Source organism: Heloderma suspectum, chromosome 12 (assembly GCF_057233095.1).
Source record: "Heloderma suspectum isolate Gila_16-S chromosome 12, 16-S_ref, whole genome shotgun sequence".
NCBI classification, from domain to species: domain Eukaryota; kingdom Metazoa; phylum Chordata; class Lepidosauria; order Squamata; family Helodermatidae; genus Heloderma; species Heloderma suspectum.
In genome coordinates this window covers 21163743-21183257 of record NC_139469.1, presented here as the reverse complement: position 1 = coordinate 21183257, position 19515 = coordinate 21163743, and the positions used below count along the sequence as shown (strand labels likewise).

Sequence of the window (19515 nt, the reverse complement as noted above, 5' to 3'; positions counted from 1 at the left end):
GAGGTTCCCCAGCCCTGCAAATGTCACCAAGGTGCTGATAAAGCATACACCCAGCTGCCCCCCAAACTGGCATTTTAAGACGGAATCCAGGCCGCAGTGGCATTTTACAGCCTTCCAGTTTTTGAAATGTTCTAACTTCCTAAGTTGTTTTTCTAGTAGTTAGAAGGCCTGGGAGTTAGGCTGAACAAAGGCTTGAATGCAGTGACCCAGTTGGGGTTCCAACCCAGTAGGGACATAATCCACTCCACAGTGTTCTGTTGCTTCACTGATTCTCCATCAGTTCAGGAGTGTATTCCGCTGTCCTTCTGCTCACTCCAAAGGTAGAAGCATGCAACCTTGAGTAAGCTTCATCCTGTCTGGTGGGAAGAGCTTTCCACCCACTTCCACCAAACGTTTTGGTTCTGCTTGCTGTGCAGCAACAGGGTTTCTTTGGAGCTCTTGCTCTGCCTGCTTGCCAGATCAGCACTTTGGTCTGGACACCTTCTACCTTCCCTTCCCTGGAATAGGGAGTCATCAGGCAGCATCTGGAGAAGAGAGTACGTTAATGCAACATGTCCCTGGCAGCCTAGAGCTTCTGGAGGTTCCTTCCAGGTGGATGGCAAAGCAGTAAAGTTTGTGCTGGATGAGCAGAGTGATGTGTGTCACAAGCTGCCTTTTATTTCTCTTCAGATGCAATCCGATTTCTTCTTGCCAAAGCCAAGGAAACTGCGTAGCAGACACCTGCGGAAGCCGCTGGTAGTACAGGTCAGAAAAAGTGTCTGACTGAAACGTATCTCTCGCATGTTGAATAGGTTCATCAACTATTTTCTTAGGACTTTTTTTCCCCTCCCCATCCACATGGACAGATCTAATGGTTACCCACTATGTGACTGTCTGCTTTCTACTGTGCAGACATTGCCAGGGACACTCAACTAGGACTGGCTGTTGCAGCATTAGTTACAAATAATTGCAATAGGCATTCCAAACAGGATATGTGCAGACACGAGTCGAGAAACCAGTCCTAGATACTCTTCTTTGTAATTGGTTGGATGAGGCAGGCTGGAGTAAAAGAGACCTTGTGAAACTGGGCTCTTCTCATATTCTCTCTGTGGTTACTTGATTCTGACCTCTTAAAGGCATTGTCTAGTTCAGGGGTGAGCATCCCACAGCCTAATTTCAAAAGCCTTCTGCAAGCAATCAGTTCAAGAGTGATCTGTCCATCCTCCAGCAACTTGCTGAGCAGGGAGGAAGAGGGAGTGGGGGGAAAGAAGGTATCAGAAAGAGAGACCCCAACAGACTACCCCCAAGGGAATGGGGCCTTCAAAAACAAAAAAAAGGTTCTCCACCCCATTCTAGTGAGTCTCCATATGGCGCATTTATCTCTTACTCAAGATCTTATTTGTAAAAGTTGCATTGCCTTTCCCTCTCAGAGAACGCTGCTTCCCAGGCCGTCTGGAAATCCCTCCCAGCATGTCTGTTCCTTCTCTATCTTATCCAACTCTTCCATCACAGGTGAGCTTCAACTGTGTGTACATCCTCTGAATAGGGTGTTCAGTCTGCCTAGGGTTGAACTGGAAAATAGCAGAGGCCCAGACCTTGACTGCTCTTCCACTAGAATTGACAAGTTTCAGCCTCTCCCACCCATGAGCATCCCTACACCTCTAGAGCACTTTCCAGTCCTTGGCTTATTGTGTTTGCCATCCCAACAGCCCTGAGGGGGTTGGTTGTTGTTTTGCTTGTTACATGTGCATCCCACTTTTCCCCTGAGGAACTTGGGATTCTCCTCAAAAATGACATTCTAAGCACGCTTAGAATTGAAACAGAAATCACATTTGATTTGACAGCGGATACGAAACTTGAATCAGGCTTTTCTTAGTTGTTCATGTGAACTTCATAAACCAAACTCTGCCATTGGTTTGCTTTCCTAATTCCTTTTCTAGTATTTTCTTGAATGTTGCAGCATTGTAAGTAACATTGCTATGAGGTTGGATCAGGACCTGTCATACTTAGAGTAGACCCATTGAAATCAATGGGGCTTAAGTTTGTCATAAGTATGACTAAGTCTGGATCCAACCCAGTGTTTTCTAAACCCCAGGCATAGGTAACCATGAATGCATTGCTTTGCATTTGAAAAATCTCCAGCTTTAGTGCCGGATATCTGCTATAGTTCAACAGTAGCTTGTTGTTGGTCTTCAGTGGTGGAGATTACTCAGGAGTAGGTCACTCTTCCCACTTGCTTCAGAGGCAGGACCATGCAGATAAGAGCATAAGGCTTACTGTGCTGGATCAGACCAAAGGCTAATGTAGTCCAGCATTGTGTTTGTTCGATGGCCAGGCAGATGCTTGTAGGGAGCCCAGAAGCATGACATGAGTGCCGTCCCACTTATGTTCCCTAGCAACTGGCATTTAATGACCAGCTTTCTAATGTTTTTAACTCTTCATTCTTAGGAAGAGGATCTTTTCGGCCAATCCAGTCATCGCTTACTAAGGCTGCTGTGTCGCGCCCCATCGTTCCCAAGATTCTTCCAGCTCAAGCTACCAACCATCTGTCCAGTAGGTTTCTCAGCAAAATGAGACTGTCCGGAATGCATGTTTAGTGGTGGAATGTTATGCTAGCTGTGAAGGATGTCACTGCTATTGTTTTCCAACTTTGCCTTTTGTCTTATACCCCGATTAGATTTCCTGTAATGATCAGTAAGCATAAATTATATTTTGGCCTAAGCCATTTTGAACAAGAACCTAGATCAACCTCCCTCAAGCGAGATGTGTTGGATTACGGCTCCCATCATCCCCAGCCAGTGTAGCCAATGGGAGTTGTAGTCCAACTCATCTGGAGGGCACCGGTTGGGGAGGGCAGTTGACCTGAATTATCAGGGTCAGACAAATTAAAAAATGGGGGATACTCCTCTACGTAGAAGCCATGACAATGGAAAGTGACATTTTAAATATTATTTAAATGGGAGAGTAAAGAATTAGGGTAATCTTAATGCTGAATTGGTGAACTATATTAATAAATAAATGGTAGAAAATGCTACTCAAAAACAACCTTGCTCTCCTATTAAACTAAGCTTTTTTTGTAGGAGTTGATATGACAAGGCAGTGCCTACAGTGGGGCTGTCTGAACTCATGAAAGAAGGCCTCCCTCTTCACCTTTCCCTGTTCTCTGTTCAAAGGTGCTATCGATTTGGCGGCCAAAAGTGCCGGTATTATCCCCGGCAGTCCTCTGCCTGTTCTGGCTACAGAAGGTTTGTCAGGCGTTTCCCCGCTGTCTCCGGATGCAGTGACTGCAGTGGCCACAGGACAAGACTCGACGTTGGCACATCAGAACACAGGCTCCATAGCTACTGTAGCGGTTAGTTTTCTTTTCCTATAGAGCCCTGCTAAAGTTTCTCGCTCCTTGTAGAATTACTTGCAACAGGGGTGGGTAACCTGATGATGCCCTCCGTGGCCAGTGATCAGGAACTGTGGAGCTTGTAGTTCTGGTTGACAGGGAAGGGCCGAAACAGAACTATAACTGTGTTCAGCTGAACGCGGTTTCAGTTTTCCCCAGCGGATGGGATTTGGGCAGGACAGGGCCGGAACATGCATCCCCACTCCCCTCATGACTACTCTTTTATAACACCTGGGCAAGGCATTAGTAGATTAAAATTCTGGATTTGAGTTCCTTTGGCACAGTGGAGTTTTGGGGGTCACCACATATATCCATGGTAGCAGTGGAGTAGACACATTACAGCTTTCCAGGCTCTCATGAGCTATCCTCTTGGCATCTAACTCTGTCATTCTCTTTTGCGCTTTCCAGGGTTCAAGCAGTGAATGTCAGGTTCCATTCCTTGGCCTACCATCACGTCCTGGGCAGGAGGCAATCCCTGATGGGTTCCAGGTAGAGTATGAGCTTCTCAACTGACAATTACTAGACATTCACATACGCAAAACTGGTGGCGGATCCAAGCAAACGGGGGGCGGGGAGGGTGCTGCATGACAATGCTTTGCGTGGAATCAAAATTGGAGCTTCCTAGTACTGATTTTCAAAAACGTCCATTCTGCAACCTGTTGCAGTCAAAAAGAGAAGAAACAGCTAGGCACTCACCTGCTTGTCTGTGGCCCAGTTCCACAGCAAGGAACCTGTTCTGAATGCTGCCCTTTTGCTAGCCTGTTGAAGGGCAGGGAGATGAAGCAGCCAGGCAAGTGCATCTTTCCAATCCATCTCTGAGTAACACGTGCATTCCTACCACAGTAGTAACTGGCAGTGACGCAATCATCCTAGTGTTGCTACGTGATTCTCCCTCCAGGCACTGGAGTGCTCTCCTTGCTGTCTGCTAGAAGGCAGGTTCTTTTATGAAGGAAGACTTGGCCAGGGTTGGACTAGGAGGCACAGCTCTCATGAGAAGTTGTTTAGAATATGAATAGGGGATAGATGAGCAGTTTAGGGAAGGGTACAGGTGTAGCGAAGGAAGGTGAGAGAGGGGGTTGGATAAGCCACTGCTGAAGAAATCCTGTAACCTACCCTGAGCCTATGGAGGTGTTCAGACTATCAGTGGGGGAAACGACATGGTGTTGATTGTCTCTCCCATGCATGCCAGTTGCGTGACCGGGATTTCCCTGATCACCTGCGCCATGTTATTGGTTGCCGTGTCGTCTGAATTCAGCACGTGGCGCAGCTGTGATGACTTTTCACCCACCCTACAACCTCTACTGCATCACACGGGTTGTAGGGTGGGTGAAAAGTCACCTTGGCTGCACCTGGTTTGGACAACACGGCAACCCACAATGCAGGTAATTAGGGTGATCCTGGTTGCATGACTGGCATGTGCGGGGGCGGGGGAAACAACCTGTTTCTTTCTTAAACGTTTTAACAGTTTTTAACATGGTGTTTTATTCTTATATCTTTGATGTTAGCTGCTCCAAAATGTTTTGATGTAGAGCAGTATATACACATTGTAAATAAATACAATAAATAAAAACCAGCACTGCATTGTTTCCCCTGCTGATCATCCAAACCCGGTCTATGAGAGAGGAGTGGGTTGAAAGAAATCTTTAATTGAGTAAATGAGGTGAATCTAAAAAATTGGTGCCAGCTGTATCCAGTACAGTGGTGGGCTTAGATCTGATGGGTCTCATTTGAATCATAACTTTGAGCAAGAGGCATAAGATAGCTTAGTTGGCAATGCTCACTGATGTCCCTAGCCCGGCTTTGTGTGTCTTTCCTATCCATTGGCACCTGGTTTCTATCTGTAAATTGGGGAAATTATGGCAAGGATATGTTTCTGTGGGAGTGGAACAAGGAACAGGGATGGGCAGCTTACCATGGCCATAGCTCGGTGGTGGTAGGGCACATGCCTTGCATGGAAAAGATTCAGTCCCTGGCATCTCCAGGTAGACAGTACTGAGCTAGATGGACCAGTCATCTGATTCAGGATAAGGAAGCTTCCTGTGTTTGAAGATGGAGGTAGGGTTTCTAACTTTTAGTCTGGGAGGCACCTGTACCTAACAGCAGAATGTCAGTGCAACCATTTCAGAAAATTTATACAAATAATGATACTATTATCACCACAGGGAACACCAGTCCTTTCTCTACCAGAACTGCCCAAAACCTCTCTCCAGAATGGTCTCTCCACACCTTCACTTCCCACATCTGAGGCTTCCAGTACCCGTCTATCTCCTCCTAATGTCTCTGCTCTACTGGATATCTCTCTTCCTGGACCCCCTGAGGATGTGTTGTCTCAGGGAGAGCCTGCTACTCAGATCAGTGACTCTATCATTGAAATCGCTATCAGCTCTGGTCAATACGGTAAGAGACAAAACTAAGGTAAATGGTTATCAGTCGTTAAGCATCCAAAATATCACCACGGTTCTGCTTTGGCAGCTGCTCCTTTTCACCTTTATATTCTTCTTAGGGTTTTAGTGTAGGAATGTCCTCTTTCAAGTTGGCTGTATATTTTACAGACTTTACAGATTCCCCAGCAGAGGCGTTGTGTTTGTTTGCTTACCTTACTATTTAAGATAGCCGTTCAAAGCGGCTTACAAAATATTTAAAAACATAAATACAACAAATATTGAATAATTACGATAAAATCATTACAACACATTAATAACAAGCTAAATGCAGCTGCAAAAGCATGGACCCAAGACAGACAATCAGTAAATTAAATTAAGCAACAGCAGAATCAAATGGTTGTTTAAAGAGAAATGTCTTCAACTGCTACTGGAACGCAGATAAAGAGGAAGATTACGTAGCCTATTGGGGCAGGGAATTCTACATACAGGGCACTGCCACAGAGAAAGTCCTCTCTTAACACTTTGGAGTTAACTGAACTCTGCAGACATTCTTGACAAATCCATCTTAATTATTTAGACAGTAGGTCATGTTAATATTTTTTGTGAGCCCTCCCTAGGTCAAGGGGTAGGTGGGAACTGTCGAGGCCTCTGAGTGTAAGAGAGATACAATTCAGTCATATAAGGGATCATGTGGTACAGCCCTCCATACAGCTGTACCACCTTAAAATGCACAGGCAGAGTGACTTTGAACAAGCATCTTCCCTTACCTGCACCCCCCCCATAGCAGAAGCTGTTTGCACAAAACTTTCCACATGCAAGGAGATTCTAAAATGGTGGTGCTTTTGAACAAGCTGTCCCCAACATGCTCTCCCAAATCATGTGGAGGATTCTCCAAACCTCATTTGAATCTGGGCAGGGGAAACCACAAAAGAGAGCTTGTGATTGGCCATGCCTTGCTATTGTTCCCAATCAGAATTTGAATCAGAGAGGTCAGAGGACATGATCTTGAGAGGTGCCGTAGTGGGGAGAGACTCCAAGAGCAAACATATAAAGCAAAGAGTAGTCTCACTGGCTGGCTGCAGTGTCAGTCATCTTTGCAAGCTGACAAATAAAGGACAACGATTGCTGCTCTGCTCTGATTGGGGCGGGGTATGTAGTGAGTTTGTTGGTGAGCAATAAGGTGGACTTCACAGCATTCCTATATGCTGTTGGTAGCCACGTAGAGACCTGTGTAGTTTGGCTCAACTGGCAGCTTTATAGTTAATTAAGTAGGCCTTTCACATGGGCCATCAGTTTACAGCTTTCACCTTGGAGCTGTTCTGGCCAGCTATATTAGCTTATCCTGAGATGAGGTAGGTTTTGCTTCCCACAGGAAAGAGAGCCCCGCTCCCTGGGATGGATAGAAGCAGCCTGTCAGCTCCTGAATTGAGCTGAGAGAGAAACTATGAAATCAAGCAGACTAGTTTTGGTCTCTGGTCTTGCTCCATGGGGGAGAGCACGCTACCAGCCTGGAGAAACTTGTAGCTCTAGGAAAGACTTCTTGTCTGTCTTGGGGGCCCAGATAGAGACCCAGCTTGTGACAAAGGTGTCTGCCTTGTCGACTGATGAGAGGTATGAGCTTTCTTTGCGTTGTTCTTTCTGCATCCATTTTCTATCAGTAAAGTGTCATCCTTTTGCACAAGTGGCTTTGTTTCATCTTGGTAATCTAAAAGAATCTATTTTGACTGGGCCTGACAGAATCAGAACCCCATATCGATACAGGGTAATTCGGACCTCTGCGTCCTATGTGGGCCACATCAAACACTTGGCCAGATCAAATCAGGAAGGAAGTCATTTCTTCCTTAGCTGGTAGGAGTGCCTCCTTAAGAACATGAGACCTGGCTGTTTTGTCACATTGAATTAGTCATACTATTTATGCCATTTCCTTTTACAGGTGAAAATGTTTCTCTGTCCCCAGCCAAGCTGAATGGCAGTGACAGCTCCAAAAGTCTTCCATCCCCCTCCTGCAGCCCTCAACAGAACTGGATTGCCTCTCCCAGCCATGATCCACAGTGGTACCCCAATGATTCCACAGACTCTTCCCTCAGCAGCTTATTTTGTGAGTGGTGCTATGCGGGGAGTTATCAATAGGGATGGTTGGCATTACCAGGCTTGTGCTGCTTTTCTTTTTTCCTCCTGTGGCAAGGATTGCCAGCTTTGCCCATTGTCAAGGCCCGTATCAGGGCTGCGTGTTGAGAACTAGAGGACCCAGATAATTTCAGATACCTTAATTAAATGTGATGGACAAAGTCTGCATACATTTTTTTATGAACATGATTGGATGTCACACTGGGATCGTGCTGATCCATAATCCATATAGTAGGCTGGGATATTAGCAGGGGCAGCCTTACAAGGGACACAATCCAAAACACAGATTTCCCTTGGATTGTCCTGCAAGTTACTGTGCAGTGTACTCCCTTCCTCCCACCACCACCACCAGCCCCTAGTGTTTCTCTCACCTATGGCCTTTTAGTGCTTAATCAAGCTTTTAGCAGTGCATGTTCCTGCCGCCAAGATGCGGTCTTTAAATGAGTGAAGAGACCACAATTGGTCTGTGTAAGTCCTGCTCCTCCAGAACCCGAGTGATGCTCCTAGAAAATTCAAATTCTGAACACTGAGCATATTGGCACTCATTTAATGGACGCAGTATGTCTCGCTATAGACTTGAATGTTTTATTTGCTTTTCCCCCAGCAAAAATTAAGATAGCTACAATATCAAATTCTGTACCATATGATATGTCTACTAGTGCTGCCTTCCCTAACCTGCTGGCTGTGGGATTATGGGACTTGTAGTCTCAACACATCTAGAAGGCACCAGGTTAGGGACGGCTGTACTAGTGTATATCCAAAATGAACTGCGTTCTCTACAGTTGGTTTTTGAGCCCAGTTAAATCAGATACAGGTTCTGATTTAGAGAGCCAGTGTGGTGTAGTGGCTAGATTGTTGGACTGGGAGTCGGGAGATCCGGGTTCTAGTCCCTACTCAGCCACGGAAGCTCACTGGGTGACTTTGGGCCAGTCACAGACTCTCAGCCCCAACCCAACCTCACAGGGTTGTTGTTGTGAGGATAAAATGGAGGAGGACTATGTATGCCGCCTTGGGTTCCTTAAGGAGGAAAAAAGGCGGGATATAAATGTAATAAATAAATAAGTAGAACGCATCTCTACTGGAAGGTAGAGAAGTAGCTTGTTAGGAGCTCCTTGTACTTTCTGTTCCTTCCACAAACCTAATAATCAAAATGCTGACTGACTCGTTTGATCGTTCTGTTTTACAGCAAGCTTCCTTTCTCCAGAGAAGGGCCGGAAAATGCTGCCAACCTCCGTTAGTAACACGAGCAGCACCTCCTTATTGGGACCTAGTCTGCTGGACGGAAACTCACGGGACTCCTTTGTGTCTCGGTCTCTGGCAGATGTAGCTGAGGTATATCCATGCGCAATCCGTGTCATGCCGTGACGCCTTCATTTGGGGAGGTAGAAGGGTAGAGTCTCCTGATGGTTCGTGCCTGATGGCTTGTGTAGAAGCACAGTTTCCAGATGATCCGCCTTCCAGGCAATCAATTGGAGCATGCGGTTACTGAATTTTAGCTTTTGAAGGATAAAACCCACAAATCCTGATGCAAAGTCAATGCCTCAGTGTCTAGTCTGCGCATAATGGAATAGGCCACTTTTCCCAGCAACAAAACATTACTATTTTGAATGCTAGGAAAGTGCAGTGTTCCTTGAGGGAAGACCTCTGGATCTTGCACAACAAATGAATAATTACTATGATGTTTGTTGTACTGGAAACGGCTAAGGAGAAGGACTTTTCTTCCTCAGTTATAGGACCCAGGTAAGTGGATAGGGATCCCTAAAGTCCAGTTGCTTTCCCTTTTCGTTGCTGGAGAGTGCATGGGAGGGACGAACGGCTGTGTGTATGCCATGTGTGACTCAGCCTTGCCGTTTCGTATTTAACACATTTAGAATTCCAGCAGTGTTTTCCTCAGTGTTCCTCAGTGTTTTCTCTCCATCAGTGGAAGATGGTGTCCTCCTCCTACTTGCTCCAATAGGCAGAGTTTATGCAAATTCAGATTTAGATTCTTTCTCCCTGTCGGATGGTGGAGTAACTGCCTTCTTTCCTGTCCTGATCATGCCTTCTCTGCAGTGATGGGGCATATCACGAACCTTGTCCTGTCATCGACCATTCTGTATGAATTTTGGTGTGACGCAAACTTTTCATCCAGCCATCCCTGAACATCCAAATCTCTTTCCTTTTTTTTTTTTTTTATATTCAGGCACCTCTTTCAGGCACTTCACCCTGGCTTTTCCCAACAGAACCTCCTTTCACTTTCCTCCCAGATGTGTCTTGTCTTCTGACTTTAGTTTGTAAGCCTGCAGGCAAGGCAAAGGCCTGTTTTTGTTCAAAGCTTAGAATCGGTTACCCCTGGAGGGATGACTAATGCAAACTGGAGTTGTTCTACTTGTTCAGAAAAAGAATGAGATAGAGCCCTCCAGAAAGAAGGTCATATTAGAATGCCCCTAAATGTCCACCCACACACACAACACACCTTATATGTAGAAAGCTAGTTCCTCATGTAGAAGAGTTTTGTCTGAGCCTTTCTCTTATAGTTGTCTTCTCTATGCAGGGAGCTTTTCACTTAGAAGACTTTTCAAACCTGTGAGCCCCTCATCTACATTTTGCAGTGGTAAAGTCCATGGGCTTTTTTTCTAAACATGTGGATTCGCCCTTATTGAGAGTGCTCAAGTTTGTCATTTGTCATCGTTACCCATTGTTTCCTTTGCGCTTCAAATTTTCTAAACTCAAGCATTATAGTTAGAATAAATATTGCAAAGTGATTTGCAAAGCAAATATGCATAATCTTGGAGCAGAATGTGGCTATACTCAGTGCAGTGTCTAGGATTTCTGTTCCCTTACAGAGCACACCCAACCCAGCCTATGTGTTGGTGTTAATCTGGGCATGACCACAATTCAGTTTCTCCAGCTCTTTAAAACTGTTCAAGCAAAAGCTGGTGATGGCAATGAATGGATAATCCAAATAATCCATGCTTTCTCCCTTCTTTGCTCATAGGTGGTAGATTCCCAACTGGCTTGCATGATGAATGAGAACAGCATCGATTACATATCTCGTTTCAATGACCTCGCCCAGGAGCTGTCAATACCTGAGCCAACCCGCCGAGAGATCCTTTTTGATGGAGGAGGTGGGGGGCCTCCCATTGGTGACCTCTCTCAGTGAGTGCATTCAACCAGCTGGCTGGTAGAAACCATTGAACTGGCTGTAACCTGGAGAGGAGTGACGTCATAGCTATGCAGCTGATACCTTTGTTGTCCCGGCTAGAGCATGCCTCGTAAGAAGATCAGTGTTTGTCTTCAACCATCTACAGTTCCTGGAATGTGCAATAGGCTAGGAACAGTACAACTGGGAGCAGTATTATAGGAAATGACATATGTAAGCTGGTGACAAGCAGAGTTTACAAGACATCCCTGGATTTATGCTCTGGAATGGTCTGGGCAAGAAATCCCACAAGCTGTGTTTTTATATGGTAAACCAAAATCCTTGTTGTGGTATCCACATTTAAGCTGGAAGCCAGGGGGTGGGGCGGGGGTGGTTTTGGTTGTTATGACTTTGAAATTTTTATTTTCATATACTCATCTCTTGATCTGTTGCAATTGGTATTGTTGACAAATCAGTCAAATCGATATTCTTTGCACTTTTCTGTCAGGCAGCAGTTAATTCCACAATGCTTTTACCACAATTCTTTTTCGCTTGCTCAAGTTCATTAACATTCCAGTCCGGCATGAAAAGCCCTGTGTCTGTTCCCACTTTACAAAAACTGTGGTAGGATCTGAGGGTCCCTTGAAACAAACAATCAGTCAATCTCTCTCTCTCAGCTGGCATTCCTTTGACTAAATCTGCACATCTTGTCTCCTTGTCTTGTATATTCCATTTTTCTCTTAAGGGCTAGAAACCTTGTCAAAGGGACTCTAACTACACTCCTAATTAAACATTTTCTTTCCTGTGTTCTCTGGAAATTTGTGCATATTTTCTCCTTTCCTTTTAAGTGCACATTTCATTGTCTTATTGAAGTGTCCTCCAAGAATAAAACCTATTGCTATACTCCTTCCTGCAGCAGTAGACTTGTAATGCTTTAATCGTGTCCTGTAAATGGATGGAAGTGGGGTCAGAATCTCAGCTTTACCCACATCTCCTTGCTACTCCCATGGTGAACTTACAGTTCTGACATGTGGACCACTCATCTGCATCACAGGGCATAAAATGCGCTTGCTTAAGTCTTTGACTCATGTTTGCTTTTTGGCATTTAGTGCCTAGACTTTAGTCAACTAAAACTCTTTAATTTTTTGCCACCCTGCTTTCCCATTTCTCTTTCCTCACATAACAGAAAATGTAACAGTCTCTCAGCACCCACTCCCTCTCCTGTAAAGTGGGTTCCCATATAGCAATCCAAATTGTTCTTCAACAACTTCTGCAAGCAACCCTGTGCAAACCTAATATTTACAAAATGCCATTTATTTATGGCTAAGATGAACCTGTCCATCAACACTAGTAGCAACTTTGCTTTGGAAACATGCTCTGTCCTCTGGTGACACCCCCGTTCTCTTTGTAGTTTTTCTTCAAGCATTTGCTTGGACATGTGACTTCAGAAACTTACCCACATGGATTGGGTATGTGCACCAGAATGGCCATCTGTGGCAAAGGGACCAAAAACGCTGCCAGTCACCAGTGGTTCCGGTACTCCTGGGAACAGCCCCTCTCCTTTTTAGACCTTTCCTGGTGCATTCCATTTTCAAAGGCAATCAAGCAGTCCTTTAGTATCTTTGTGAGCTCTGCTTTCCGCCTAGCTGCAGGACTAGGAATCCTCTCCTAGGTTTAAATCCAAATTACTTTTATAGTTGTAATCTTATGTTGAATGGCTGAGCCATCTGCCTATTACTGGAATAGGAAGCTATCCACAACATAAACTTCCATAACTAGACAATAGGATGGGTAAGTTGAAGTGGGAGAAGCTGAGAATCATGTATACCTCTGGGATTTTCATTTTAGCATAGCCCTCCTCTGATGCTGTTGTTCCTTCTTCACAAATAATCCCCTTTTCACGAATTCCACCATAATTACTAGGGACATGCACTGTCTTATTTCAGGCCAAAGCCATCCTTTACAGCCCCTGACGCTGGATATCATAATAGTGGTCCAGGGACTCTGAAGCCCCTACAAAGCTCTTTGCCTTTGAGAACAGAGAAGTCCCAGCATGCAATGTGTTTTGCATGCAATGAGGAGAATGTGAAGCATTTTCATAATAGACTTCCAATTTTCTTCTTCATTGGACAGCAGTGGTGGCTTTGGATGTGCATTTAGCAACGTGGCCTAGATACCACAGTGCCAGAACATATTATATTCTACTTGTCTGCAGTTTTTGCCAGAATATTTCAGACAGAGCCGACTTTCTGATCACTGTCCTTCACACATTTGCAGTTCTGTTCTCCAAAAGGCTTTTGTTTAACAATACATTTCATTCAAACAAGATGATGCTTGTGGACTGTTAAAGTTAGTGACACTAGTGTGATGTAAAATTTTGTTACAGATCTGTTTATTTTTCAACTGAAACCCTCACTCCTAATACTCTTGTTTGGTTATTTCACCTGTTTCCCATGTTCCTCTATTTCTAAACGGGTGGATTTTGCAGGAAGCTTGCAAAGCCCTTCGTCATCAGTGTGTCTGGATTATTTGCCAGCATTGCAGCCTAATAGGATCTGCTGTTCAGGTCTCCGTCCCTTGTGTGCTGACAAATTACCCTTCTGCCACCAGCTTCCTCAGTCCATGAGAAGATAGGATGTGGTAAGAGCTATTTTTATCAGTGATGAGGTCAGCAGATTTTAATATCCTTTGTTGCCTGAAGCAGAATTGGAGCATCAAGAAAAGTAGGCAAAAGTTAGCAAGGAAACACTTCTCCATTACTAGATTATTCTATAGTGAAGTCTATATATCAGCGCCAGTTTGTTAGAAATTAGTTTTTGCATGCAAGTTTGAACCTCCTTCCAAGCTCGCACTAATCACCTTCTTTCCCATTTTTTAATTTGAATTTACAATGAGTGACAAATAAACACATCCAATTTAAATATAATTGTTGATAGACAGATAGATAGAGGGTAATACATTTAACTTTCTTTCCTTCTTACTTTACAAACTTCTTTCACATTTCTTAACATAGGTATCCACAGAGATTAATACACTTGCTATTTGGCCCTTGTCTTGCATATATTGCGTTTAAGGTACATGAACAATGAAGACTGTGCACTTGAAACTTAAAAACCTATAATAATGCTAACTTCAGTCAGTTTATTACTAATACTCCTCTATGAAACAGTGGTATGCCCTCTTTGGAGACTGCTAGCATTGAATCTACCTAAGCATCCAAATGTTTGAGACCCAAAATTGATTGTAGTGCTGCCAAGGGAAATACTGCACTTTTGAGTGCAGGAGTCAGTTTTGTGGTGTACGATTTCAACTCCTTTGAACCAACAACAAGCCGTTTTGGAGCAACGTTTAAGTAACCTGCAGGCATGGTTGCTTCTAAACCGAATTGTCGTCCTGCCTTACTTCACATTTGCCTGAGGCATTGAGAAAAACCTGTGCTGTGGTTAGCTGGTTTCCATTCATATATTTGGCACCTGAAAAGCTTTATGCTTCAATGTTCTTTTGATATCACGTGGGTTGGTAGATAAGCATGTTAAAATTGGTCTACTTGAAAGCATGTATACGGTGATGACAAGAGTCTCTTATAGACCCATAGGACTGGGCACTGGGAATTGGATAGTTGTGTTCCTAGCCAGATGTAGAGTTTTAAGACGAGAACAGGGGTGTTCGCACAACACAGCAGCCCACCTGAGCAGGGCTTGCATATGTAACTTGATGTCCCAGCTCTTCATGGGTTAAATAACCCACAATGAACTATGGTATGTTGTCCGAACCCAGTGAACATATCAGCCATCTTTTGAGTGCCTGTCTTGGATAGTGATAACATCATCTTGCTTGCACATTGCATTTTGTTTGGCCAATCAACTCACTCTTCTAATTTTAGTTTTTTTTATCGCTGGGGTAGAATCCATCAGGAATTTTATTCATATGGTGCCCTTTGAAATGAACTTGGCAAGAGCAAATTCCCTGTGAATTGTGTCCAACTCAACACAAAATACATATTTTTAAAAAACGAACGTTGTTCTAAGCTGACATTATGTAACCTCCTTTTGATTATCACTCTTTCCTCTTTTATGCTTTCCAGCCAGCTTAAACAACTTGCATTGAATCATACCTACCAAGATGTTTTGTCTACTAACTTGAGAGATCCTTTGTGGGGGTTTAGTATTGCATTTGGGGTTTGGGTTTTTTAAACACACACATGCACACATATACACATACACAGATGCCAGATGCATTTGTAAGGAAAATACTGCACTTTTGAGTTACCAAGCCCTTTTTAAAAACTCTCCTCCTGACTTCTCGGTGAATTGTAAATGCTAAATAAGTGAAAACGTTTGCAAGCACTACAGCAGTGAGTTATCATTAGTTGCCAAAATGTGATAACTGGCTTTAGAGCTTGTGGGTTTGGCAGCAGACTTCGTTGCTGTTTCTTTTAATAATAGTTAAGCCATATCATCTAAAGGGTTTTTGTCTTGTTTTGAGATGTGAATTTGTTTTATAGATAATAAATATACATATATAGTGTATGTATAAAGCAAGAATGCCTGTCCTTAACTGATTATTTTTTGTACCATATTGTAAATTATATTATTTATTCTTTACCAATTTTTGGAAAAAGAAAAGGTGTTTGGGTTATTTAATATAATATACAAAGCTGTTAACTTCCTCTGTTTTCAATTTCCAGTTCAACTTGTAAAGTTGTTTTTATGATTGTGCATAAATACATACTAATCCTTGGTCTAATTCATGTGTGTGGTGTTTTGTAAGCTATTAGTTGTAATGCTTTTATGTTGACCACCTTCTCTGAGTGGTGAAAAGTTACAGGAGCACAGCACTTACTCAGGCTTGCTATCCTTTGGAAGGTGGTTACTGGAGACTTACTGGCATTGTGAGTTTATTTACAAATGTACAAGTTGAGCATAGGTGAAGAAGGCACATTTTAAAACTTTCAACAGACAACCAAAATGTACTACTCCCATATTAGATTTCTAGGAAGAGAGCCAACATTCTTTTTTATTAATCTTTTATTGTGAATTTTTACAAAACAAACTGAAAACATTACAAAACCTAAAAAAAAAATGAAAAATACAACAACATGTTAGAAACTGAGGATTTTGAACATTACAATGTTCAAGGAAAAAGTGGGGGGACATTACACATAAACCTCAGTAAAAAACAGACCAAATATCTGCACATAAGTAAGTCCATTTGCAAGTTATACTTATATACCAATCTTTCAAATGTTGCTAGTGTTGTTAAGACTTCAGTCCATTGCATTATAGGCAGTGAGCTTCCAATATCGTAGTACCAGTCTTTTAGCAACCAAAAAGGTGTGAAAAATCAATTTACGCTGACCATGTGTTACATTCCAAGAAGCAGGTAAGTAATTTAAAAGAACATTTACATCAGTAGATATTAAACAGCTTTCCAAAATTTATCCATACAATAACTTCCTCCTAAAAGGAGGTGGCCATTGGGCATTTCCAAAACATGAATAAGAGAAGCATCGACTGCATTACACCTCCAAAAATTAGCCGAATTTGACACGCTTTTACTAAAAAGATGTAGTGTCCAGCATTCTAAGATGCCCACTCAGCTCTGAACTCAGCTCTTTCTGTCCTCGGTCTGCCTCAAAACTGCAGGCTGTTATTCACATGCAGACACTAGATTATAACATCCCCACTTGGGAGGGGGGGAAAGGCTTTTCATATATTTTGTAGGTGTTGAAAGCAGTCAGCCAAATATTTCATTTCCATGGCAACATACCTCTAGTTTATCTATGGAATATGCCAGGCAATGCCTTTACCAGGTATTATGACCATCCAGCTTGATGAAGAGTTCGGGAGAACTTGAAAACCTGCTGTTTTGACTTTTGTTTCATGCTAACAAGTACTGCCCTACTGAGCACTGGCAATTTTCCTCAGCTGTATGATTAGCTGGGGGCATTCCACTTCTCCAGCTGAGTAGTAAACAGGGTAGAGATCAAGGCATTCTGCCTCTCCAAGCCTTTGCTTGCAGCCACCTCCATTGCTTTGCGGCTGCTTGTCTTCTGCCCCCAAAGACCAGTGCAAGAGGACCAAGTGTGGCAGGACCAATGTGTTCAGAGGCAAACCTGGAAGTAGCAACCCTTGTTTCTCAGGTCAGCACTAGGCTTCAGATCAGTAGAGACCCTTCATTGTGAAAATTCAGCCACCATATTTAAGAGTTCAAAATGCCCATCTGGACATAAAAAGGTTATTTTAAAAAACTACTCTGATTTTTATTAATTAAATCCTTAAATTGTTTCAGTTTCGGATGGATCCAGGGAGTCTACGCTCATCCAGACACATGCATACATCAGGACTTCCTGGGCTTCCCTTTCCTACCTGGGTCTTTCAATCCTACTGTAACCAGGAAGTAGAGTAGATTTAAAAGAGAGGGGCAATGTTTAGGAAGCTTGAGGATGAGATAACAGGCATTCCTTCTAGGAACAGGGACCAAAGGCAAATGAAGTCAATGCTGTAGTCTTCCATCTTTCAAACCGATGTTTCTTGTTGTATTGATGGGTCTTGTATTTGTCCTGAAGAGATCTACCAAAAAGGACCTTTAGTTGAGGATTTATAATATGTAAATATATTTAAGTTAAATTGATAATTAAAAAAAAAAAACCTAGTCTGCACTATTGCTGTAGGTTTTTTTTTTAATATCTCAGCAGTTTCTGTTGGTGTAGACTCCCGTCTATTTAGGAGTTATGGTGGGAGGTAGCGACCACAAGCTCCTGAAATGTATCAGGGATGGTAGAGTTTGGGAGCACAGGAGCTCTAGTGTTGCTTCGGAAACCATGATGCATTGAGGACAGACCTACATGTCTTTCAGACCTACATACTTTCTTCCTTTCAATCTCTTAAAACGTGTATATTTGTAAACGGTTCACTGCAAGAGGATCCGTAAGCGTTATGGAAATTGAGTCTATAGAAATGCCCTGGAATTTCTCACCACTAGGGGGCAGTGGTGCACTTTTAGGTAGTTTTAGACCCTGTAGAAATGTCAGAGAATTCCGCCATGGATCTCCGTGAGGCCGAATGCCAGTGCATTCGGCCCCCCGAAATCCGTGGCAGAACGAAGCCCCCCCGCCCCCCACCCTGCGAAAGGCACGCAAAACGGGACACCTACCTGCTGCCATTTGCGCTGACTTGCGAATGGTGGCCGTGGCTGCAGCTGCCGTTCGCTTCATCACTATAGCCGTGATAGGCTACGTAAATACTTAAATGCGGAAGCCATGACAGGCTATGTAAGTACGTAGTCTTATCACAGCAAAAAAAAAAAGGGAATGCAAATGGCAGCGGCTACGGTGGCCGCCATTTGCGTTCCCTTTTTTTTTTGTCCGTGATAGCCTACGTAAATATTTAGGTAGGCTATTACAGCAAAAGAGGGGTGCAAATGGCATAGTGGCCGCCATTTGCGTCCCCCCCCCTTTTTTTTTTTGCCGTAATAGGCTACGTAAATATTTACATAGCCTATCACGGCAAAATACAGGGATGCCAATGGCGGCGGCTATGGCAGCTGCCATTTACATCCCCACAGGCTGCGGGCGGCCCCAGCCGGCGGCTCCATGGAATCTCTGCAGAGCGGAGCCGGCCGGAGAGAATTTTGGGGGGAGGGACGGAGCCTCTCCCCCCCACCGCGAATGTCACCCTTCGAAAAGGTAATTGACTTTCATACATCCCTAAGACCCTGGACTTAATAATGGTTTGCCCCCTCAACCCTAGACTTAATGGTCTTGCGTGGTCTTCTCTTTAGACGGTAAATATGTATTACTTCACTTACTTCAACATGTGGTGAGCCAGCCCTGCTGCTTTTGGAGGTCCTTCGGCCCATTCTGCTGAGTAAGGCCCTGGACTTCTGTCCCCCGCAAGTCCTGCCCTGAGTGCACCACAGCCGCAGCATGGCTTAGAAGGAAGTGTGGATCATGTTGGGGGTTGGACTTGATGGCCTTGTAGGCCCCTTCCAACCCCACTATTCTATGATTCTACATAGAAAAAACACTGCCTTTCAACTGTCCAAAGAGTGTTAAAATGAATGGTGTTGTAGTAAGTAGGATAGGAAGCAGCTGTCAGGCATCCCTTGTGCCTGGATGCTGTTCCAGTGAGAGCCCCACCCCCACCCCTCCTGCTTCAAGTTGTCACTCCTGAGGACATCAGAGGGAGAGGAAGCAGCAGCCCTTCCACTGCGTCCATGATCTGCTGAACTCTGCAGCTAAGAATCGTGTGCCTGAATTTGCTTTTTTCCTCCTCCCTCCCAATCCCCTTTCCTTTTGTGTCTTGTCTTTTGTAAGTCTGTAGACAGGGACTATCTTATTTCTTATCTTTGGGAGCCTTATTGGTGGGATAAACATGGTATAATTTTTTTTAAAGGGCAGGTTAAAACTGCTATAAAAAAACAATGAAGTCATATGGGCTGATCCTGAGGAAGTTGGTCACACTTTAGCACCACTGAAATCAAAGGGACTTAAGTTAGTCATGTAACGGGAG

At 43.8% G+C, this 19515-nt stretch overlaps 1 protein-coding gene across 4 annotated transcripts in view; it reads left to right on the top strand.

The window, feature by feature from the left end:
* Positions 1–18252, top strand: part of CRAMP1 (cramped chromatin regulator 1) — a 49629-nt gene extending 31377 nt beyond the window's left edge. For all 4 annotated transcript variants that reach the window (XM_084818671.1, XM_084818669.1, XM_084818670.1 and 1 more), the window contains exons 13-21: positions 670–744; positions 1410–1491; positions 2428–2532; positions 3153–3331; positions 3779–3859; positions 5533–5767; positions 7688–7852; positions 9068–9213; positions 10859–18252. In XM_084818671.1, coding sequence (XP_084674797.1) covers positions 670–744; positions 1410–1491; positions 2428–2532; positions 3153–3331; positions 3779–3859; positions 5533–5767; positions 7688–7852; positions 9068–9213; positions 10859–11023 — 1233 coding nt within the window. In that variant the 3' untranslated portion in view covers positions 11024–18252. The remainder of the gene's footprint in view (positions 1–669; positions 745–1409; positions 1492–2427; positions 2533–3152; positions 3332–3778; positions 3860–5532; positions 5768–7687; positions 7853–9067; positions 9214–10858) is intronic.
* The last annotated feature ends 1263 nt before the right edge of the window (positions 18253–19515 follow it).